The sequence below is a fragment of the Miniopterus natalensis genome, chromosome 4 (assembly GCF_054644295.1).
Source record: "Miniopterus natalensis isolate mMinNat1 chromosome 4, mMinNat1.hap1, whole genome shotgun sequence".
Classification (NCBI taxonomy): domain Eukaryota; kingdom Metazoa; phylum Chordata; class Mammalia; order Chiroptera; family Miniopteridae; genus Miniopterus; species Miniopterus natalensis.
In genome coordinates, this window is record NC_142084.1 from 64826684 (window position 1) to 64849097 (window position 22414).

Consider the following 22414-nt stretch of genomic DNA (forward strand, 5'->3'; position numbering starts at 1 on the left):
GAGGGGGAAGGGGTCAGTGGAGAAAAAAAGGGGGATATCTGTAATACTTTGAACAATGAAGATAAATTTAAAAAGAGAGAATAACAACCACTGGACTGAAGGATGACCTTGGACCCAGGTTCTTGCCTCCACTGGGACTCTGATGCTGTTCGCATATTAATGGCAACCAGGTCTTTGAAACAGCAGCTTTTGGTAAAAATTGGGAAGGAGGGAAAGTTGATCTTTTGGGTATGTTTTCCTTTTTTCCCTTTTCTTTAGGGCACTGCTTCTGAAGCAGGTTGTTCTGCTGCAAGGGGACACTGGAAGTTTGGAGACATCTGTGGTTTTCATGACTGGGGGAGCTCCTGGCATTGTGAGTGGGGGCCAGGGATGCTGCTCCACACCTTGCAGTGCTCAAGATGGCCCCTCACTGAGAACGATCCAGCCCCAATGTCACAGTGCCTTTGGGGCATCTGCATAGAATAAGGTGTACTTGTAGGTCCTTATAGGGTGTTGGCAGAGTGCCTTCAGATAGTTTCTAATAAAAGGTAATTCCTCGGCCTTTGGTGCCCTCGGGATTCAGCTCAGAAGACAAAACTCCTGCACACCTGCCTAGTAACACCCATGATAGATTGCTGAGCTGTGCTGTTTACAGGGTCCTGTTAGCAGGTGGAATTAACATAAAGGAATTAATAGAGAGGGGTGGAGTTAATGGGTCTGAGAAGCTGCCCTGTGTGGGTAAGACCTGAGCTAGATAGAGCCTTATACAGGAGACTTGTGGATGTTTGAGTGTATGTCTCCTTGGGCTCACATAGGGTGGATCTCCTCCCTGGGTACCGCTGACATTGGGACCAAGTCATTGTCTTGGGGGGCCATCCCTGGTACTGTTGGAGGTTTTGCAGCATTTCTGGCCCTACCCATCCCAGCTGATAACCATAGATGTCTCCAGACATTATGTGCCAGTGTCCCCTGTGTGCTGGATTACCCTTAAATTGAGAACCAGTGATAAAGACAACTCATGTTTGTTGTAACAAAAGTTGCAAAACACAGAGTACTAAGGAGACCTCTGACACCTCATGTGTGTCTGTAGCACAGCAGGGTTATGCTGTGTGCTCTTGGGGACATTTATCGTATGACACCATGAGTCCTCATTTGAGAGGGCCTGGCAGTCCTGGGAAAGGGATATCAGTGTGCATGTCCAGGAGGTGACAAGTTTTATTGCCCCATAATCCAAGGACATATTCGTTCCTTTTCTCACTGCTTGTTCTTGCTGCCTGGCACCCAGCGTACATGCTAAATGTCTGGCGGGTGAGTTACTCCTGTCTTGGTATCTCTGTAGATGGAGGACGGACACACCCTCTTTGACTACGATGTTCGCCTGAACGACACCATCCAGCTCCTGGTTCGGCAGAGCCTTGTGCTCCCCCCCAGCAGCAGCAAGGAGAGAGACCCCGAGCTTTCTGACACGGATTCTGGCTGTGGCCTGGGTCAGAGCGAGTCGGACAAGTCCTCGAATAGCGGCGAGGTGGCTGTGGAGGCAGATGGGAAGGCAGGCTTAGCAGATGAGGATGTCTGTGTTGAGACGGAGCTGGGCCTGTACAAGGTGAGACTCCTGCAGAAGATTTGGGGTCTGGCCAGTCTCTGCACCCCTGAGGAGCACTCCCCACAGTCCTCTGTCTTCTTCGGCTTCCCCACCACCCAGCTGTAAGCTCAGGAGGGTGGGCAGCTCCCCTCTATCCCTGTGGTTGGGCACCCCCAGTTCTGCTGTGAAAACCTGGTTTCTTTGACAGAAACATAAGCTACTCCAGTTTCCTTTCTGATACCCTAAAGCAAAATCCTGGGTCTAAGCCTGTAGGTGTCTGCATTGGCCTTTGCAGTGGCTGTAAAATTTCTGATTTCGCTGCCACCCTCTAAGATCATGAAATTTCACATGATCTGAATTCCCAGCTTCTTTTGAGAAATAGACAGTTCTGGCCTCCTTGGGCTGATCCTGCTTCCACGACACTGGCAACATCTTGGGACATCTGTGGATGTCATGACTTGGGGGTACTACTGACAGCGGTGGGGGCCAGAGATCCTGCTGAAGACCCCATAGTATCAGGATGGCCCCTCTCAGTGACCCCAGTGTCCACATTATTGCAGCCGAGAAACCCTATTCCAGGCATTTGGGTTTTCGTCCCAGGCCTGAAGCAGCCAGTGCCAAGAACCAAAACCAGCCCTTGTTAGTGTTCCTTTCCTGGGTCGGATGAGAGAGTGTCCTTTTCCCTTTGCAGGTCAATGAGTATGTCGATGCTCGGGACACGAACATGGGAGCTTGGTTTGAGGCGCAGGTTGTCAGGGTGACAAGGAAGGCACCGTCCCAGGACGAGCCCTGCAGCTCTGCCTCCTGTTCCACGCTGGAAGAAGACATCATTTATCACGTGAAATATGATGAGTGAGTGTCATTCCAGGCAGGTGGGCCTGAGCTATTGGTCCTGTATATATAGGACTTAGTTTGGTATAGCCTTGGGGATGATAGTCAGGATTCGAGGCCCCCATCCTTATGCTCCCAAACCACACAGGAGGCCACCCCTAGAGGACTAGCATTATGGGGACCCAAAGCTAGGCCAACCTCTCCTCAGGTCTCCTTGGAGAGCGCTGCTCTGATCTTCCAGTCAGAGCTACCCCCTTCCGCCACCTTCCCCTCCATTTCATGTTTTATTTCACTGGTATCACATGAAACCATCTTACATGTTTGTCACCTCTCTCCCTCACTGGAGTGAGTTGAGTATTTATTGAGCATTTATTCTGTATGTCAGGCCCTGTGCTAGGCACAGGGAATTCTTGTCTTGAACCCAGAGGGTGTCTTAGTAGGTTTGGGCCACCATAGCAACATACCACATGCTGGGCGGCTTAAACAGCAGACATTAATTTTCTCACAGTTCTGGAGGTTGGAAGTCCAAGATCAAAGTATTGGCAGGGTTGCTTCCTGGTGAGGACTCCTCTTGGCTGTCTTCTCACTGTGTTCTCATGTGGAAAGAGAGGGCTCTGGTGTCTCCTTTTATAAGTACACCAGCCCCATCATATTAGGGACCCAACTGTATGACTTCATTTAACTTCAGTGATTTCCCTAAAGGCCCCATCTCCAAATATAGTCACATTGTGGGGGGTGGGGATACGGTTTAGTCCATAACAGGGCAAGCATGCCTGCCTACAGGGAGCTCACATTCTAGGGGGCAGAGGAGCTTCATCTGGTTCTCTCCTGTGTCTCTACTGCCTATCCCAGTTTCTGGCACATACTAAGCTTATTAGCGCCATAAAAATTATTCAAATAATTGAATAATGAATCACAGTAGACACAAGATTCCCATCCTCTCCGTTAGGGGAATGCAAACTAAGGCCCGAGGCCAAATCCGGCCCACCTCCTGTTTTTGTAAATAAAGCTGTATTGAAACACATCAACACCCATTTGTTTGCATATTATCTGTGAATGCTTTCTCGGAGATAGCAGCACAGTGGAGTATTCCTGATAGAGACCTAGCTCCCAAAGCCAAAAATACAGTTAACCCTTGATTTTGTGGACCTTGATTTAACAGACTTCGGATTTAATGGACAAAATTTCTGGTCTGTATGTCATACGTGAAAATTAACACCCTGTTAATTTTAAAATGCTTTTAACCAAGATTTGTTTATAATTAAACTAACAGGTCATTTTTGTGTTACTAGTTCACCGTTATTTTAAACAAATTTTAGTGAATAAGCCATATGTTGGAAAAAACACTGTAGTAATTTTGCCGACATAAATAAATATTACATATCTACAACTATAGTCTACATTAAATCCAAGAGTCACCACTAGTAAACAGTGTTCGAAGAATGATTAGCATGTGATCACACTGCACGGTTTGAGGTAACTGGTTCTGTTGTCGAGTGGTGTGACTCTGCAGCAGTTTTCATGTGTGCCGGCTGATGTTCCACATGCGCTAAGCCACGCCCCAGCCGTGTGCATTTGTTTGCTCTCGGTGACTGGTGAATGCACGCATTTTCTAGACCTGATATTCAGTATAAATTTAAAATTACAGTAATACATATAGAAAATTCTGTGAAATTAAACTTTTCATACATAATTTAATTACACAAACATGCCTACATAAGTAAAAACAGGTAAACTAACCAATTTGTCAATTTTTAACATTTGCATTCAGAAAACCTACTTTATCATATAACGGACTTTTGGCTTTAATGGACACCCCCTCGCCCGAATTAGATCGCTATATCAAGGTTTTACTGTACTTACTATCTGGCCCTTTACAGGAAAAGTTTAGCAACACTTATTCTTGGTGGTTTACTAGCAAAACCAGGTGATAATAGCTACTTATAATAGGTTTGGGATTGTCTCCTCACAGTTGAGGTTTAACTTTGTTTCTGATAGAATATGTTTCTTTCAGCCCAATTATTTTATGCCTTTTATGTGGCTGCTGAAGTATTTCCGCATATCCAGCATGATGACTTCCTATTGTATCCTAATGCCAATGCATTATATTTACATAAGTGAAATAATGTATGTCCCTCTGCAGAAATCATTTTCAAAATGCACATGTGGAAAAAGTTTACCTTTCCAGATTTCTTTCTATATCTGTTTCCTAGGGCTGCTGTAACAAGCTACCACAGACTGGGTGGTTTATAATGACAGTTCATTCTCTTACAGTTCTGGAGGCCAAAATCAAGCTGTCAGCTGGGCCATGATTTTCCCAAAACCTGTAGGAAAGAATTCTTCCCTGCCTCTTCCAGCTTCTGGTGGTGGCCTGTGATCCTTGGCTTCTGGCCACATTACTCTAGTCTCTGTCTCCGCCTTCATGTTATTCTCCTGTGTCTGTGACTTGTTCCCTTTTATAAGGACCCAGTTATAATGGATGAAGGCAGTGTAACTTCATCTTAACTTGATTACATCTGCAAAGACTCTTATTTCCAAATTAGGTTCCATTCCCAGGTGCCAAGGGTTAGACCTCCAGCATAACTTTTTTGGGGACACAAGATCAACCCATAACACCTTCTGTAATTGAAACCTGTCTTCTGTACCTGTGTATTTTCGACACCAGCAGAGGGGAATTTACTTGGTGCTGTGATGAGAATAAACCACACCTATGTTGTGTGCGGCCTTCTCGCTTCTCTCTTCGAGGAGGGAAGGTGGTCTGCTGTTACCCTGGGATCTGAGCATGGGGTTTTCCTCCCAGCTACCCGGAGAACGGTGTGGTCCAGATGAGTTCACGGGACGTCCGGGCCCGAGCCCGACACATCCTCCAATGGCAGGAGCTGGAGGTGGGCCAGGAGGTCATGGTCAACTACAACGCTGACAACCCAAAGGATCGGGGCTTCTGGTACGATGCAGTGATCCAGCGGAAGCGTGAGACCCGGACAGCACGGGAGCTGTATGCCAACGTCAGGTTTGGGTGAGTGGCTATCCAGCCAGTGCTCTCTGGGAAAGGCCCTCAGCCTCTGCCTGGCCTCCCCTCTGGGGCTCCTTTCCAACTTCCTGCTGTCCCACTGGTGATCTTTCTGAGACTGACCCCTTCACAGCCCTGCTCAGGAACCATAGAGCCCTAGGTGGAAATTTGAGCCTTCCTTGTTCTCTTTTATTTAATATTGTTTTAGATTTGGCAAATAGGTAAGAACTTAAAATGTGTCAAAATCAGAAGGTACTGAAAGCTGCACAGTGAATATTCTCCCTGCTCTTTGTCCCCTAGTCACCAGTTCTTCTTTCTGGATATATGACTGTCCCTGTGACCTTCCAGGGACATTCTGTGCATAAACAAGCATAAACATACACAAACAAACCCACATAGTGGTGTGGTCCACATCCAGAGTCAGCAGACTGCAGACCAGATCTGGCCCTTTGCCTGTTTTGGCAAATAAAGTTTTATTGGCACTCAGCCACACCCATCTATTTGCTGATTATCTGTGGCTTCTTTTGTGTTGGACTTGTACATCTGAGTAGTTGGGAAAGAGACTGAAAACATTTACTGTTTGCCTTTTTGCAGAAAATACTTGCCAGGCACTGTTCTACTTCGCCCTTCTCTCTCTCTCTCTCTCTGTCTCTCTCTGTGTGTGTATGTTAGAACAATACATGACAGAGCCCTGGTTGGTGTGGTTCAGTGGTTAGAGCATTGGTTGCGCACAGAATCACAGGTTTGATTCCTGGTCAAGGGCATGTACCTGGGTTGCTGGTTTGTTCCCCACCCCAGGTTGGGGCACGTAAGTGAGGCAACCAGTCAGTGTGTTTCTTTCACAGCTGTATTTCTCCCTCTCCCTCCCTCTCTCTCCCTCCCTTCCACTCTCCCTGAAAAGCAATGGAAAAAATATCCTCAAGTGAGAATTAAAAATAATAATAATTAAGTTTACCATCCTAACCATTTTAAAAAATGTTTTTATTGATTTTAGAGAGAGAGAGAGAAGCCTCCATGAGAGAGAAACATCAACATGGAGGGGCTGCCTCCTGCACGCCCCCTGCTAGGGGTTGAGCCTGCAACCTGGGCTTGTGCCCTGACTGGGAATCAAACTGGTGCATGGGCCAACAACCACTGAGCCACACTGGCTGGGCCTCCTAACCATTTTTAAGTGTGCAGTTTAGGGCAGGGATGGGGAACCTTTTTTCTGCCAAGGACCATTTGGATATTTATAATATCATTTGTGGGTCATACAAAATTATCAATTTAAAATTATCTATGAAAAAAAGCTCCTAGATTTATTGAATTTCAAGCCCTGCTTGCGGTTGCCTTGGTAGCGCCAGACCAAATGATTTTGCAGGCTATATATGGCCCGCAGGCCAGACGTTCCCCACCCCTGGTTTAGGGCCATTAAGAACATTCACATTATTGTGGAACCATCAGCACTATTCCATTTCCAGAACTTTTTCATCATCCCAAACAAACTATTTTCATTAAACACTAACTTGCCACCCCCCTCCCCCAGCCTGACACCCACCATCTTCTTTCTGTCCCTCCTCCAGGGACCTCATATGAGTGGAATCACATAGTATTTGTCTTTTTGCGTCTGGCTTATTTCATTCAGCATAGTGTCCTCAAGTCTCATCCATGTAGTAGCTTGTGTCAGATCTTCCTTTCGGTGGCTGAATAATATTCCATTGAATGTAGCAAATCTAGACACATTTCTGTACAACAGTGTCCCAAGCACAGATAGGTGCAGAGGTCCTGGGGCAGGGCCATTCCTGGACTAGTGAGGAGGCCAGTGGGCTGGAGTAGAGGGAGGGAGGGAAGGAGGGAGGGAGGAAGTGAGGAGTGGAGACTGGAACCCTCTATGCATTTGGATGTTCAGGGTATGGCCAGGAGTGGCACAGAACTGGTGTTTATCCTCTATTGCTGCCAGTCAGTGGGGTGTTTTGAGCATGGGAGCCACATGCTTTGATCTACAATGGAGAATTATCACCCTGGCAGCTGAGCTGGGAACGGACTGCAGGGGGCAGCGTGGCAGCAGGGACACCAGGGAGGAAGCCACAGTGATGTTATTGTGAAAAAATAACCAGCTTTTTGTTTCACTGCTTTTCTGTCTTGTTTTCTTGTTTCCAATTTCACTGATTTCTTCTCTCATCCTTTTACTTTTCTCCTTTCCTTGGACTGATTTTGCTCTTCTTTTTCTAGTTTGTTGAGGTAGCAACTTAGACGAGTGAACTGAGAAAAATTTCTTTTTTAATATAAGCATTTCAGGGCTATAAATTCCCCTCTAAGCGCCACCCTAACGCTTTCCACACATTCTGCTGTTAGAGTTTTCTTTTCATTCAGTTCTCTATTTCTTTTATTTCCTTTGAGACTTCCTCTTTGACTTCTGGCTTATTTAGAAGTATGGTGTTTAATTGACAAGCATTTAGAGATTTTTGCATTGTCTTTCTGTTATTAATTTATAGTTTGACTTCATTATATCCAAAGAACATGCTCTGTATGATTTCAGCTCTTCTAAATTTCTTGAGGTTTATTTTATGGCCCAAAATAGGGTCTGTCTTGGTGAATGTTCCACGGTTGTTTGGGGAAAAAACCTTTCTGTCGTTGGGTAGAATGTCCTCCATAACAGTTAGATTGTGTTGGTTGTGTTTGTTGTTCACATCTTCTCATTCTTTCTGATTTTCCGTCTAGTTTTCTCTCAGTTGATGAGGGCCTGTCACAGTCCTCAGCTATAATTGTGGATTTGTCTCTTTCTCCTTTGAGCTTCATAATTAAGAGACTGTTGTTTGGTGTGTACTCATTTAGGATAGTTTTGTCTTCCTGGTTAATCGATCTTTATATCATTACGTAATGTCCCTCTTTGTCTCTAGTAATTTTCTTTGCTCTGAAGCCTACTTTATCTAAGGGGTGGTCTATGTGTGAGTGTGTTGAATACACTTGCTTTTTAAAAAAAGTTACTGTTTGCCTGGTGTATTTTTTTTATCCCTTTACTGTCAACCTACATAGTTGAATTTAAAGTTAGTTTCTTGTAAACAGCATATAAGTGGGTAATTTTTGTGTGCGTTAATCCTCACCCAAGGATATTTTTTCCATTTTCTTTTTAGAGAGTGTGGGGGGGAAGGAAGAGAGAAACATGGATGTAAGAGAGACATATTGATTGGACTAGGGAGCAGGGAGATTGAACCTGCAACCCAGGTATATGCCCTTGACTGGGAATCGAACCCACGACCTTTGGGTGTGTGGGCCGATGCTCTAATCACTGAGCTACACCAGCCAGGGCTAATTGGGTCATTTTAAATCCATTTTGCCAGTCTTTGCCTTTTAATTGGCATATTTAAACCATTCACATTTAATGTAATTATTGGCATGTTAGGGGTTAAGTCCGTCATTTTATTATTTGTGTTCTTTCTTTTGTTCTGTTTCTGGTTTCTCTTTTTCTGTCCTTCCTGGGAGTTACTTGAATGTTTTTTAGGATTCTGTCTTGATTTATTTTAGTCTTTGGAGTGTGTTGCTTTGTATAGCTTTCTTAGTGGTCTTTCTGAATTTTACCATATAAACATGTGACATACTGGTATTCCCCCCCCCCCCCCCCAGTCACCTCTTACTATCTTGTGTATTGGATGGTGCTATGATTGCTCTTTCTTTTTTTTTCCTTTCCTTTTTGCTGGAAGATTCTTTATAACTTCCTATTTGAAGAACTCCCTTTAATTATTCTGTGAGAGTGGGTCTGCTAGCATGGAGTTGTCTTGGTTTTCCTCTATCTGAGAATGCTACCACCCCATTGCATTGGCAAAACTCCCATGCATCCAATCATTTAATCTGTAAATATTTTAGAACATAGTTCTTTAAAATTACTCTTGAAGGGACGTAGCTAGAATGCTATTATTACAACCTAATAGTAATGTTTGAATAACACAGATCTATTGTACAATTTTCCAGTTATCTCTCTTTTTTTTTTAAACCATTTCTTTGATTAGGATCTAAGTAATGTCCACAGATTTCAGTTAGGTCGATATGTATGTTTTAAATCTTTTATATTTAGGTTTTCTGTCTTCCCCTTTTTCCCCTTTTCTTAATTTATTTGGGGAAATCTGGTCATTTGTCCCATAGAGCTTCTGCAGTCTGGCTGTTGTCATCTGAATCCTCATGGTGTCATATCCTGTGAACTGGCAAACAGATCTGGATCTGTGCTGTCTAGTACCATAGCCATGGGCCACATGTGCTACTGAGAACTTGAAATGTGGCCAGTGCACATTGAGATGTGCCATGAGTATGCAACACAAACCGGATTTTGAAAACTTAGTACCAAAAAAGACTATAAAAAGCTCTTAATCTGTACTTTCTGTTGAATTTGGTTGTGAACCAAATACTGCTCTAAAAAGTAAAGCCTTTTTTTAAAAAAAAAGCTATTAGTAATTCTTTACTATTCATTACATATTGAAATATTTTGTGTACATTGGGTTACATAAAACATATTTACATTAATTCCATCTGTTCTTTTTGAATGTGGTTCCTAGGAAATGTGGAATTACCCACTTGGCACGTGTTTGTGGCTCACAGTCATTTTTGTTGGATGTTGTGAATGTAGATGTCGAATTGACTGGAGGGTCGTTTTAACTTAGAGGAGCTTTTGTATTTTGATGGTGGCAAATTGATCAGACTTTACCTTTGTGATATATATATTTTTAAATATGTCTGTTGATTTCAGAGAGAGGAAAGGAAAGGGAGAGAGAGAGAGAGAGAGAAACATCAATGATGAGTCATTGATTGGCTGCCTCCTGCACCCCCCCCCCCCCCACACACACACTGGGGACTGAGCCTGAAACCTGGCCACGTGCCCTGACTGGGAATCAAACAGAGATCTCCTGGATTATTGGTCGATGCTTAACCACTGAGCCACACTGGCCAGACTACCTTTGTGATTTTTGCATCATGGGCTCTGTTCAATCTGCCTCTCCTGCCTGAAGGTTAGAACTTAACTCTCTGTATTATGTAATGAAACTTTTATATGCTGCTTTCTTTTGTCTTGTGTTTGGTTTAGTAGGACCTGAATGGGCAAGGACAGTAGCTATGTGAATGCACAAGGGCCCTGAGAAGCCTCTTATTTGATTTCATTAGAGGTGCTCATATACTCTGAGAATGTGATAGGTGGCCAAGTCCTCTCAGAGGAGCCCTAGCAGGGCTGGCCAACTGGAATGTTCTAACAACTTGTCTCTCACAGGGATAATTCTCTCAACGACTGTCGGATCAAATTTGTGGATGAGGTTTTCAAGATTGAGCGTCCAGGCGAGGGGAGCCCTGTGGTTGAAAACCCAATGAGAAGTGAGTTCTGATTCTGCCCCCTGTATCTCCCACTTTAGGGGTTGGGTAGGGCCTCCCGTTTCTTCTTTGTTTGGCTGGCCCTGCCCAAGCTGACCCTGGCTCCTGTGTCCAGGGAAGAGCGGGCCCTCCTGCAAGCATTGCAAAGATGACCAGAGCAAGCTCTGCCGGGTGTGTGCCTGCCACGTGTGTGGGGGCAAGCAGGATCCTGACAAGCAACTCCTGTGTGACGAGTGTGACATGGCCTTTCACATATACTGCCTCTGCCCGCCTCTCAGCAGTGTCCCCAAGGAGGAAGAGTGGTGAGTGGATGCCTCGAAAGCTTCAGAGACAGGTTCAGGGCTGTGGTGTTCAGCTGTTCCTGATAGGGGGCTGGTAGGTGTCAAGAAATGACACTAATGTTGTCTGTCACCTCATAAACCCACGAGGGGCAATGAGAGAAATGGGGTGAGGGAATGTTCTGTGTTCCAGGTGTGGCCTAGGCCTATGGGTAACTGTGGGGAAGGAGACTCTACAGGTAGGAAGCAGAGAACCAGGCATCTTGGCATCGCCCAGGAGCGCGTCTGTTGGCCATGGTGCTTTTGGCACGGACCAATAACTGCCGACATGGTGGAAAGGTGGAGATGCACCAGGCTCCGGTGTCAGCACCCTAACCTGTTTAACAGTTGTCACTATAACTTGGAGGTGGCTATCGTTCATAACCCCCCCTTGTGGAGTTGGGGGGAAAGTCCATAGCAGTGAGGAGGTGCCCATCGAATTTCCTGTTGGGAGGCGCTGTGAAATTTCCAGCAGGAGAGGGACAAGAGCCTGTTCAGTAGAATGTTCTGTGATGATGAAAAGGTTCTCATTCTGCACTGTCCATGACAGTTGCCACTCAGCACACATGGCTACTACCACTTCAGATGTGGCATGTATGACTGAGGAACTGGATTTGTTACTTAATTTTAATGAATTTAAATTTAAAAGGTTCCCCTTCTTGGACAGGTCAGGATGGCAGGGAGCTGGAAGGAGCCAGCGGTGTTTACAGGGCTAGTAGGAATGGGGTGGGCTAAGGACAGGCGGTGACATCCCTGTTGTCACAGGTACTGCCCTGAGTGTCGAAATGACGCCAGTGAGGTGGTGTTAGCAGGGGAGAAGCTGAAAGAGAGTAAGAAGAAGGCAAAAATGGCATCGGCCACGTCGTCCTCGCAGCGGGACTGGGGCAAGGTGAGGTGGTGTCCTCGTTCTTCATGCCCCCGGCAGCCCTGCCCACCCTCCCATGCTCCTCACACTCTTCTTCCATCTCTGTTTCTGCAATGGACAGGGCATGGCGTGCGTGGGCCGCACCAAGGAGTGTACCATCGTTCCGTCCAACCACTATGGACCCATCCCGGGGATCCCCGTGGGCACCATGTGGAGGTTCAGAGTCCAGGTACTCACAAACATCTGGAGTTTGGCTGACAGGCATTGGTCTTTCAGAAGCCCTTTTGCTTGGAGAGGGCCACCCCTCAAGCAGGTGGCACAGCTGGAATTCAAGCCAGCTCCTCCTGTGCTGTGGCCCAGATTCAGGGGAGAGGTTCTCATAACGGTGTGGCGCATTCAGACTGCAAGTTAGGCCACTGGCTCTCAAAGCAGCAGCAGGAGGATGGGGTTGAGCTTTTCTACAGCACCTTCCAGAAGGTGCCATTTGTTTCTCTGTGGTTTTCACAGGTTAGTGAGTCAGGGGTCCATCGGCCTCATGTGGCGGGCATCCATGGCCGGAGCAATGATGGGGCGTACTCCTTGGTCCTGGCTGGCGGGTATGAGGATGACGTGGTGAGTGTGGGTGGTTTTATTTATTTTTTAATTGTAAAATACACATGACATAAAATATGCCATATTGATCATTTTTAAGTGTACATCTCAGTGGCATTTAAGTACATTCACATTGTTGTGTAACCATCACCACCATTTATCTCTAGAACTTTCTCATCTTTCCAAACTGAAACTCTTCTCATTAAATACTAACTCCCCCCCTCTCTCCCTCAGACCCTGGCTCCCACCATCTACTTTCTGTCTCTATGGATCTGACTCCTCTAGGGACCTCCTGTGAGTGGAATCACACAGTATTTGTCCTTTTGTGACTGGCTTATTTCACTGAGCATGGTGTCCTCAAGGTTCATCCATGTTGTAGCATATTGCAGGATTTCCTTCATTTTTAAGGCTGAATAATATTTCATTGTCTGGAATGGACCATATTGTGTTAATCCACCCATCTGTCGATGGACACTTGGGTTGCTTCCACCTCTTAGATATTGTGAATAATGTTGCTGTGAATGTGAGTGTACAGATATCTCTGAAATGCCCTGCTTTCAGTTCTTTTGGGTATAGACTGGCCCAGAAGTGGAATTGCTGGATCACATTTAATTTTTTGAGGAACCTCTGTACCATTTTCCACAGCAGCTGCACTGTTTTTCATTCCCATCAGCAGTGCACAGGGCTCTAATTTTTCTACATCTTTATCATCACTGGTTGTTTTCTGTTTCTTTGACAGTTGACATCCTAGCAGGTGTTGTGGGTTTGTTTTTAGTGGAGTCTCTTTTCTTCTCTGGAGGGTTCAGCTTGCCCATCTCTATTTCAGGACCATGGGAATTCGTTCACGTATACAGGTAGCGGTGGTCGAGATCTTTCTGGCAACAAGCGGACTGCAGAACAGTCCTGTGATCAAAAACTCACCAACACCAACAGGTTTGCAGAAACAAGATTTTCTTATTTTTTCACCAACTCACTTCTGCTCCACCCGCTGGTGGCTTACACAGGGAAGGGGTTTGGTTCTGTTTTGGGGTGTCATGTGTAGGAAGTTAGATTCCCATTAAGAGTGTGGTAGAACATATGGATGCTAAAAATCCATGTCTTCCTTTCTCTGTCTACTCTGAAAAACTTGTGATTCATTCAATGCATTAAAGTAAATTTTTCCCCAAAGAGGCCAGATAATCTTTTTGGCTTTCTGAGTTGCATGGTCTCTGTTGCAGCCAGTCAGCTCTGCCTTCGTAGCACAAAAGCAGCTGCAGAACTTGCATAAATTAATGAGCATGACTGTCTTCTAATAAAACTTTACTTGAAAAACCAGTTAGTGGGTTGGTTTTGCTGACCCCTCAATTGCAGGATAAGGAAAGTCTTTTTTAAGTATGAGATGTGGGTAGGAAACAACCTTATGGGTAGTAATGTTTATCTTACCAATATGTAAAACAGCAAAGTATTAATACTTGAATGTTTCTTTAAAAAGGGGAAGGGTTCATTGTACAATTATTTGTCTAGTGGAATATTTTAATTTCAGTAGCTGTTAAAAGTCATGTTTTCAGAAAAGATTTAATGTGAGGAACTGCATGTAAGTTAACATTAAGTGACACTTGCTGGACACAAACTAAGAAATTTGTTTAAAAAGTACTGTTTGTACCTGGAAAACAGCTGCATAGTTGCAGCTCTTCTTTCTTTCACACCTGATAAAGAGGTCAGAGTGCTGAACCTGACCTCTGGTTGGTTTGCCCCAGGCCCCTGTGCCCTTGGGCCAGACAGATCTGCCTGGCTGGCCCAAGTCTGCAGCCTCCTTTTTTTCTCCTGATGACGTCCTCCCCACATGGTTATGTTAGTAGCCTGTGGCTCCAGTAACAAAATACCACGAACGGGGTAATTTAAAACAACAGAAATTTATTCTCGCATATTTCTGGAAGGCCAAAGTCAAAATCAAGGTGTCACAGGGCCATGTTCCCTCTGAAGCTGTAGGCTGGTCCTTCTTGCCTCTTTCAGCTTCTGGTGGCTGCCAGCAATCCTTGGTGTCTCTTAGCTTGTGGCAGCATCACTCCAACCTCTGCCTTTGTCTTCACGTGGTGTCCTCCCCTGTGTCTGTGTCTCAATTTCCTTTTCTTCTAAGGACACTAGTCATTGGATTTAGGGTTCCCCTCATCCATTCTGACCTCCTCTGAACTTGACTATCTGCAAGCACCCTCTTTCCAAAGAAGGTCATATTCATAGGTTAGGATTCCCTCTCTTTTTGGGGTCACAATCCAACCTATAGCACGTGGTCCCGGCTCTCCCTGCAGGGCGCTGGCTCTCAACTGCAGTGCCCCCATCAATGACCGCAAAGGGGCTGAGGCCAAGGACTGGCGCTCAGGGAAGCCAGTCCGGGTGGTGCGCAACGTCAAGGGCCGCAAGCACAGCAAATATGCTCCCACTGAGGGCAACCGGTACGATGGCATCTACAAGGTGAGAGGTCCTTCCTGCGTCCACCGGGGCCGCCTCCAGTCCTAGACGGCACTGACACCAGCTTTCACCTCTCACAGGTTGTGAGGTACTGGCCGGAGAAGGGGAAATCGGGCTTCCTGGTGTGGCGCTATCTTCTGCGGAGGGACGACAGTGAACCTGGTCCCTGGACAAAGGAAGGGAAAGACCGGATCAAGAAGCTGGGACTGACCATGCAGGTTCGTCCAGACCATGCTCACCTGACCCAGCAGTCCTGCTTTGAGCCTTGTCTTCCTAGTCAGTCACTGGGTATCACGGTAGGAGCCACCCCCAGGAGGACTGGGCTGTGAGTGCTCAGTCAGCCAGAGCCTGCCTTCTTGGCCTGGAAGCTCTCCCGGGTTTCTCTGTCATCCTAATTGATGTCCAGGAGCTGAGCTGGCCACACCTGGCTGCTGTCTGCCCCATTTCAATTCTGTAGCCAGTGGATATTGGGGATGGGCAGATCATGTTTATGCCTTTATGTTCATAGTTTTAGAGTTGAGATCCAGACTTGTCTTACCTTTGTTAGTAGGTGGGTTTATCTGAAATCAATTGGGATGTCCCCTCCCTCCAAAAAAACCCAGAAACAAACCAACAAAACTGGTGGACTATAGAGAAGTCAGTTTAAAGATGAGGATTGGTACCTCCCTGCCATTGCTTGCCGCTTTACAGAAATGGAATCTTCCACCTTCCGAGAATTCACCCTCTGCTGCAATTGGGCTTTTGGCACTGTAATTGTGGTGTTTTCTGTTCATTATGGTGAGGTGCTTTAACAGCTGATAACTGTTTTGGGACTATTTAAGGCATTTTAATTATCATTGAGAGTCTGATAGTGCCTACCCCCCTGGGGGGTTACAAGTAGTTGTCTTTTGTACATAATGTGTGTACCATGGGTAATTTCAGAAGCTGAGGAACTAGGGAGAAAACTAGCTGTGGGATGGGAACATCAGCATCTGGTAGGAAGTAGGGTTTTTGTTTTCTTTTTTAATGTTTTTTTATTGATTTCAGAGAGAAGAATGGAGAGGGAGAGAGAAATAAAAACATCAACGATGAGAGAGAATCATCAGTCGGCTGCCTCCTGCACGCCCCGTACTGGGGATTGAGCCTGCAACTCGGCCGGGAATTGAACCTTCAGGGGTTGACACTCAACCACTGGCAACGCTTGCCAGACTTATTTCTGATTTCAGTTTCCATTGCAACTTAGTGATTCTTTTAAAGAAGGTTGGTGCCCTAGTGGGTTCAGCTCAGTGGTTAGAGTGTCAGTCCTTGATCTGAGGGGTTGAGGGTTCGATTCTGGCCAGGGGCACATACCTCGGTTACAGGCTTGATCCCCAGCCCTGGTTGGGGCTTGTGCAGGAAGCAGCCAGTCATTTGTTTCTCTCATGTCGATGTTTCTCTCTCTTTCTCTCCCTCCCTCTCTCCCTTCCACTCTCTCTGAAAAGCAATGGAAAAAATATCCTAGGGCGAGGATTAAAAAAATAAAGAAGGCTGGAGATTTCTTGGTGAAATATTTCCGAATCAGACATGACTCTAGGTGCCTTAGATATAGGTTTATAACCAAGTCATGCTTGTTCGGACTTAGAGCCCAAGGGCCATCAAAATGGGGTTGGAAAACAGCTAAGACCCCGGGGCAATTGTTTGCAAATGAAGTTTTCTTGGAGAACAACCACACCCGTTCATTCACACCAGGCCCTACCTGCTGTTGGGCCATAGCAGAGCTTGGAAATATATTTACCACCTGACCCCTTGTGGGAAAGTTTGCCTACCCCTTAAAGGAAATAATAAAGATAATAAGGTTATCATATTGGCTGGATCTGATGCTAAGCGTTTTACCTGCATTATCTTGTGTAATGCGTCAGTCTCACCCGGCCTGGGCAGGTTAGCCCTGCATACTTGGTGAGCCCAGTGATGAGATTACTGCCCCAGGCTCAGGGGTTGAGTGAGCGGAGGCCTCACTCCTTCACGTAGAAGGAGTTAAGGCTTTTAAGGCTGGTGTGGGCTCGGGAGGGGGTGACTGTGAGGTGAGGAGAGATGGGAGGTGGCAGAAAGTATGGGGCAGTGTGGCACATGTCAGGGTGGGGCGGTCCCTGGTCCCTGAACCCCCATAGGGACCTGGGTCACCCAGGAGGCGCACTGCCCCAGCGTGTTCCTCCAGCCTGTGCCTTGGCCCCCTCAGTATCCGGAAGGCTACCTGGAGGCGCTGGCCAAGAAGGAGAAGGAGAAGGAGAACAGAAAGAGGACAGCGGAGGAGGCGGAGACAGAGGAGGAGGAGGAGGAAGAAGAGGAGGATTTCACATCCCCCAGGAAGGGCAAACGGAAGAGCAAGTCGGAAGGTGTGTGTCTCTCTGTGTGCAGCCTGTCCATGGGCCCTGGGCTTGCCTGCCCTCACCACTCTGCTCTGTCTCAGGAGGGGGCAGGACGGGTTCCTGGTCCCCGGGAAGGTCACCCAAGAAAACCAAGGTGGAGCCTTACAGCCTCACAGCCCAGCAGAAAGGCCTCATCAAGGAGGACCAGAGCAACACCAAGCTGTGGACGGAGATCCTCAAGTCGCTCAAGGATGGGCCGGTGAGCATCTCATTTGGCCTGGGAGGCCTTCCCCCCACTGCCCACTGCCAACTTCTTTTTATAACAACAAAATAGAGATAACATAAAATGCACCATCTTAACCATTTTTCGGTGTACAGCTCAATGGCATTAAAGACATTCACATTGTCATGCATCCATCGCCACCATCTAGCTCCAGAACTTCATGATCTTCCCAAACTGATACTGTCCCCATTATACACTCCTTCCTCATGGCCCTCCCCTAGCCCCTGGCTCCCGCCATCTACCTCCTGTCTCTATGGATCTGACTCCTCTAGGGACCTTCTGTAAATAGAATCACAGAGTATTTGTCCTTTTGCGTCTGGCTGGCTTTACTCAGCATAATGTCCTCAAGGTTCATCCACACTGTAGCAGGTGTCAATGTCCTTTTTAAGGCTGAATAATATTCCATCGTCTGCAAGGACCACATTCTGTGTGTCCGTCATGTCAGTGGACAGTTGGGTGGTTTCCATCTTTTGTCCATCATGAATCATGCTGCTATGTGCACAGGTGTGCAACCATCTCTTCTTGTCTTTGCTTTCAATTCTATTGGACATATATAGATGTTCCTTGATTTACGGTGGGGTTTTGTCCCAATAAATCCATCATAAATCATGTGCATTTGATACATCTAGCCCAGCCTACTGTGAATGTGCTCAGAACACATATATTAGCTTCCAGTTGGGCAAAATCCTCTTGCTTCCGCTGCCCAGCACCCTGGGCAAGTATCAGACTGTATATCACTAGCCCAGGACAAGATAAAAATTCAAAATTCAAAGTACAGTTTCTACTGTGAATGGGTATTGCTCTTACACCATTGCAAAGTTGAAAAATTTTAAGTTGGGCCATCATAAGTTGGGGGCTGCCTGTATCCAGAACTGGGATTGCTGGGTCATATGGTAGTTCTAGTTTTAAAATTTTTTGAGGAAACTCCATACTGTTTTCTGTGGTGTCTGCATCCATATGCATTCTTACCAACAGTGCACAAGGATTCCCTTTTCTCTGCATCCTTACCAACCCTTGTTGCTTGTTGATTTATTGATGGTAGCCATTCTGACAGGTGTGAGGTGATATCCCCTTGTGGTTAATTTGCATTTTTGATGATTAGTGACGTTGAGCATCTTTTCACATGTCTATTGGCCACCTGTAGGTCCTCTTTGGAGAAATGTCTATTTAGGTCCTCTGCATTTTTAAACTGGATTATTTGTCTTTTGGTGTTAAGTTGGTGAGTTCTTGACATATATATTTTGGATGTTAACCCCTTATCATATGTATTGTTGGTGAATATCTTCTCACATTCAGTAGATTGTCTTTTAGTTTTGTTGATGGTTTTCTTTGCTGTGCAAAACCTTTTGTAGTTTAATGTAGTCCTATCTCAGGGTCCTCAATTTAATTCTATCTGCAGTTTCTTTTGCTATGGAAAGGAACATAAACACTGATCCAGGGGTTCAGGTGTGGCATTTTGGGGGCTATGATTTAGCCGGGCACAGGTCCTTCAGGTCACCTTCTCCACAGTGTTCTCTGACCTCGTGCATTTTGGGTTGGCCCCTCCCCGGCTCCCCACTGTACTTCCCAGCACTGTTGTGACATTTTTGTCTTTTCCTGTTTTATCTTTGCCTCCCCTAACCCCCATGGGGCTCCAAGCTCCATGAGGGCGTAGGGTTCTCCTGTTGTTTTGTTGTTAATCCTCATCCAAGGATGTTTTTTCCATCGATTTCTAAAGAGAGTGGAAGGGAGGGAGGGGAGAGAGAGAGAAACATCAGCGTGAGAGAGACACATTGATTGGTTGCCTCCCGCACAAGACCCTTTGGTGCGTGGGCCAACGCTCTAACCACGGAGCCACTCTGGCCAGGGTGAGTTCTTCTGTTTAATCCTCTGCTGGACCCTGGCACCTGGGCAGCACACAGAAGGTGCTCAGCATTATTTACTGAGTGATCCAGATTTACCCCCTTAGATAAAGCCTGCTCTTGACCCCAATCCTGGGCTTCCCACTCAGTACCACTGAGGCTGACCCTGGGCGGCTATGCCCATTGCCAGGTCCTGGGCAAGGCCTGCACCTGTGTGGGCCTCTGTTTTTTCATCTTAATGGGGATCACAAGCTTTCCTGTCTCCTGGGGTGGGGGTAGGACCCAGGGTGAGGCCCTAGCAGGGAGCCCCGTTTTCTGAGGATTTCATCAACGTGATTGTTCATTCTGGTGTAAGGCTCTGCTGGTCTCATGCACCCTCTTTTCTGATTTCAGAAATTCCTGAGTAAAGTGGAAGAAATGTTTCAGTGTATTTGCTGCCAGGAGCTGGTGTTCCGCCCGATCACAACCGTGTGCCAACACAACGTGTGCAAGGTGAGAGGAGTGGATACAGAAGCTGGGCTGCCACACACCCAGCACATAGTATGGGCTTGTTGGCTTGGCTTCTGCACACTCCTGGCTCCTGGCCCTTTGCAGGGCCTCATCGTCTCTTTTCCGAGTAGCCTTGATTATAGTTGTCTTCCCGCATATCGAAGGATCCCATTGTCCCACTTCCCTGATCCCTACCCTCCTGTGCCTCCCTGGTGCTATGGAATCAAATGCCAACTCCTTGCCCCAGCCACCTGGGCCACCTGGCACTCCAGTGTCACTGTGTCTCATGATTCCAGTCATACTGTCCTCTGCTGTGCATTGGCTGGCTCTCTCCTCCCTCTGGAACACTCTCCCCCAACCTCTCAAATACCTGGGGGTCCAGGGTGGGAGAGGACAGATGGCAGTCCTGGGCTGAGGCGTGGTCATAATAAATGACTATAAAGCAGGCATTAGAGGCATGAGGTGCTTGTCTGCTAGAGGAGCAGAAGGAAGGCTTCCTGGAGGAGGGGACCTTAGCCTGTCACCTAAAGAGGGCCTCCAGCAGGAAGCATTCCATGCAGGCAGAATGGCATGTGCAGAAGTCTGGACAGGCAGTCATGTCTGAACAGCTGGGGCCTGTATGGGACTTAGGGCTGGGAGGGGAGCCGTAGGTTCTGCGTGGTGGTCAGTCTCAGGAGAAAAACAATATGATTGAAAGAGAGATGGAGAGCTGAGTTTAGACTAGACCAGGGTCTCCCCCTCGGCACTGCGGACATTGGGGCTGGAACATTCTTGGGGTGGGCGGGGCGTTCTGGGCATTGTGAGGGTTGAATAGCCTCCCTGGTCCCCACCCACTTGCTCCCCCAGTCATGACAACCACAGATGTCCCCAGACATGGCCCAGTGTCACCTGGGGACAGAATCATCCAGTTGGGAATCACTGGCCTGTGTAGCTGGTTTCTTTGCAGTGTTTTCTGGCCGAAGTCTGTCATTAGGAATTTATGGGCAGTGCAGGCAGATGGTGTTAGAAGGGACTATCCCAGCTTCTTGGTCACCCTTGTCTCTGAGCTGCTGGCGATTTTGTTCTCCGTCCTGGCTCCTTTCCTTGGGACTGTCTTAGTCTCTCAGCTGTCACACTAAGGGAGGGGCTGAGAGAACATTAAGCAGTTTGGTCGTTTGGCTGTCAGGGTCAGACCTTCACTTTTCTGCTCTTGGGCTGACGGTGTTCCTTCAGCTCTGTGACCTGGAGGAGAGGCTCAGGATTGGGGGACGGTGGTTAGATGAGGGCTTTGGAATCAGCAGCCAGGGTTTGACCCTCCCCCCAGCTCTGTCCCTCCTAGCCTTGGAAAGCCGCTTAACTCTCCAAGCCTCAGTTACCCCTCAGTGAAACGGGGCATAGCACCACCTTCCTGGCCTGCTTCTGGCTGTAGGTGACATGTGCTCTAGTGCTCTAGGCAACCATGCAGAGGGGGGCATGAGATGCAGGGGGAGCTTGCAAAAGGTCAGCCTGGCTAGCACTGCAGAAATGGACTAGATTGATGAGGTTTCAGGGACCAGACATCTCAGGGGTCAGTCATATGTGTCATTAAGTTCCAAGGCTGCCCTGGGCGGTGTGGCTCAGTTGGTTGAGCATCGTCCCATGCACCAAAAGGTCGCTGGTTTGATTCCCGGTCAGGGCACATGCCTGGATTGTGGGGTCAATCCCATTGGGGTCCTTGCTGGAGGCAGCCTGTTGATGCTTCTCTCTCACATTGGTGTTTCTCTCTCTCTCTGTCCATCTCCCTTTCTCTCTCTCTCAAAAAATAAAAAAATTTATTTTTTTAAATGCCAAGGCTGTGAAGGAAGAGGGTACTGACATTTATGTATCTGCCCCGTCTGTCCATACAACTGTAGTTACATCTCCCAGAATATCAGCATGTGAAGGTTTATGGGAAAATAACCCTCCACCCTGATGTCCCAGCACCTGATTTTTAAATTTCATGAAATTATTTTATTGTAGCAAAATACACATAACATAAAATTTGTCATCCTAACCTTTTTTAAGTGTATAGTCCAGTAGTATTAAGTATATTCACATTGCTGTGTAACCTTCCCCACTGTCCATCTCCAGAGTTCTCCATCTTCTCCAACTGAAACTCTGTCCCCATTAAACATCAGCTCCAGCCCCCTCCCCAGCCCCTGGCGCCCACCATCTACTTTCTGTCTCTGGACCTGACTCTTCTAGGGACCTCCTAGAGTATTTATTCTTTTGTGTCTGGCTTGTCTCACTGAGCACAATGTCCTCAAGGTTTATCCACGTTGTAGCATGTGTCAGAATTTGCTTTTTAAGGTCAGATACTACTCTATTGTTTGGATGGGCTGCATTCTCTGTATCATTCATCTGTTGGTGGACATGGGTTATTTCCACCTTTTGGATGCTGTGAATCATGCAGTGATCCAGAACCTGATTTTTAAACGTGGACCCGAGTCTTAGGTGTGTTGAGCAGAAAGAGCTACCTTTTGTCTCTGGAATCAGGGCTATAAACTTTATATTGAAAAAATAATTCAGGAA

At 46.7% G+C, this 22414-nt stretch overlaps 1 protein-coding gene across 5 annotated transcripts in view; it reads left to right on the forward strand.

Annotated features, from left to right (window-relative positions):
* Positions 1 to 22414, forward strand: part of UHRF1 (ubiquitin like with PHD and ring finger domains 1) — a 60113-nt gene that overhangs the window by 35412 nt on the left and 2287 nt on the right. For all 5 annotated transcript variants that reach the window (XM_016197872.2, XM_016197874.2, XM_087816672.1 and 2 more), the window contains 14 exons: positions 1319 to 1582; positions 2253 to 2413; positions 5193 to 5408; positions 10633 to 10733; positions 10846 to 11032; positions 11813 to 11936; positions 12034 to 12141; positions 12420 to 12524; positions 13330 to 13436; positions 14789 to 14951; positions 15029 to 15166; positions 17143 to 17299; positions 17374 to 17531; positions 19790 to 19888. In XM_016197872.2, coding sequence (XP_016053358.1) covers positions 1319 to 1582; positions 2253 to 2413; positions 5193 to 5408; positions 10633 to 10733; positions 10846 to 11032; positions 11813 to 11936; positions 12034 to 12141; positions 12420 to 12524; positions 13330 to 13436; positions 14789 to 14951; positions 15029 to 15166; positions 17143 to 17299; positions 17374 to 17531; positions 19790 to 19888 — 2088 coding nt within the window. The remainder of the gene's footprint in view (positions 1 to 1318; positions 1583 to 2252; positions 2414 to 5192; positions 5409 to 10632; positions 10734 to 10845; positions 11033 to 11812; positions 11937 to 12033; positions 12142 to 12419; positions 12525 to 13329; positions 13437 to 14788; positions 14952 to 15028; positions 15167 to 17142; positions 17300 to 17373; positions 17532 to 19789; positions 19889 to 22414) is intronic.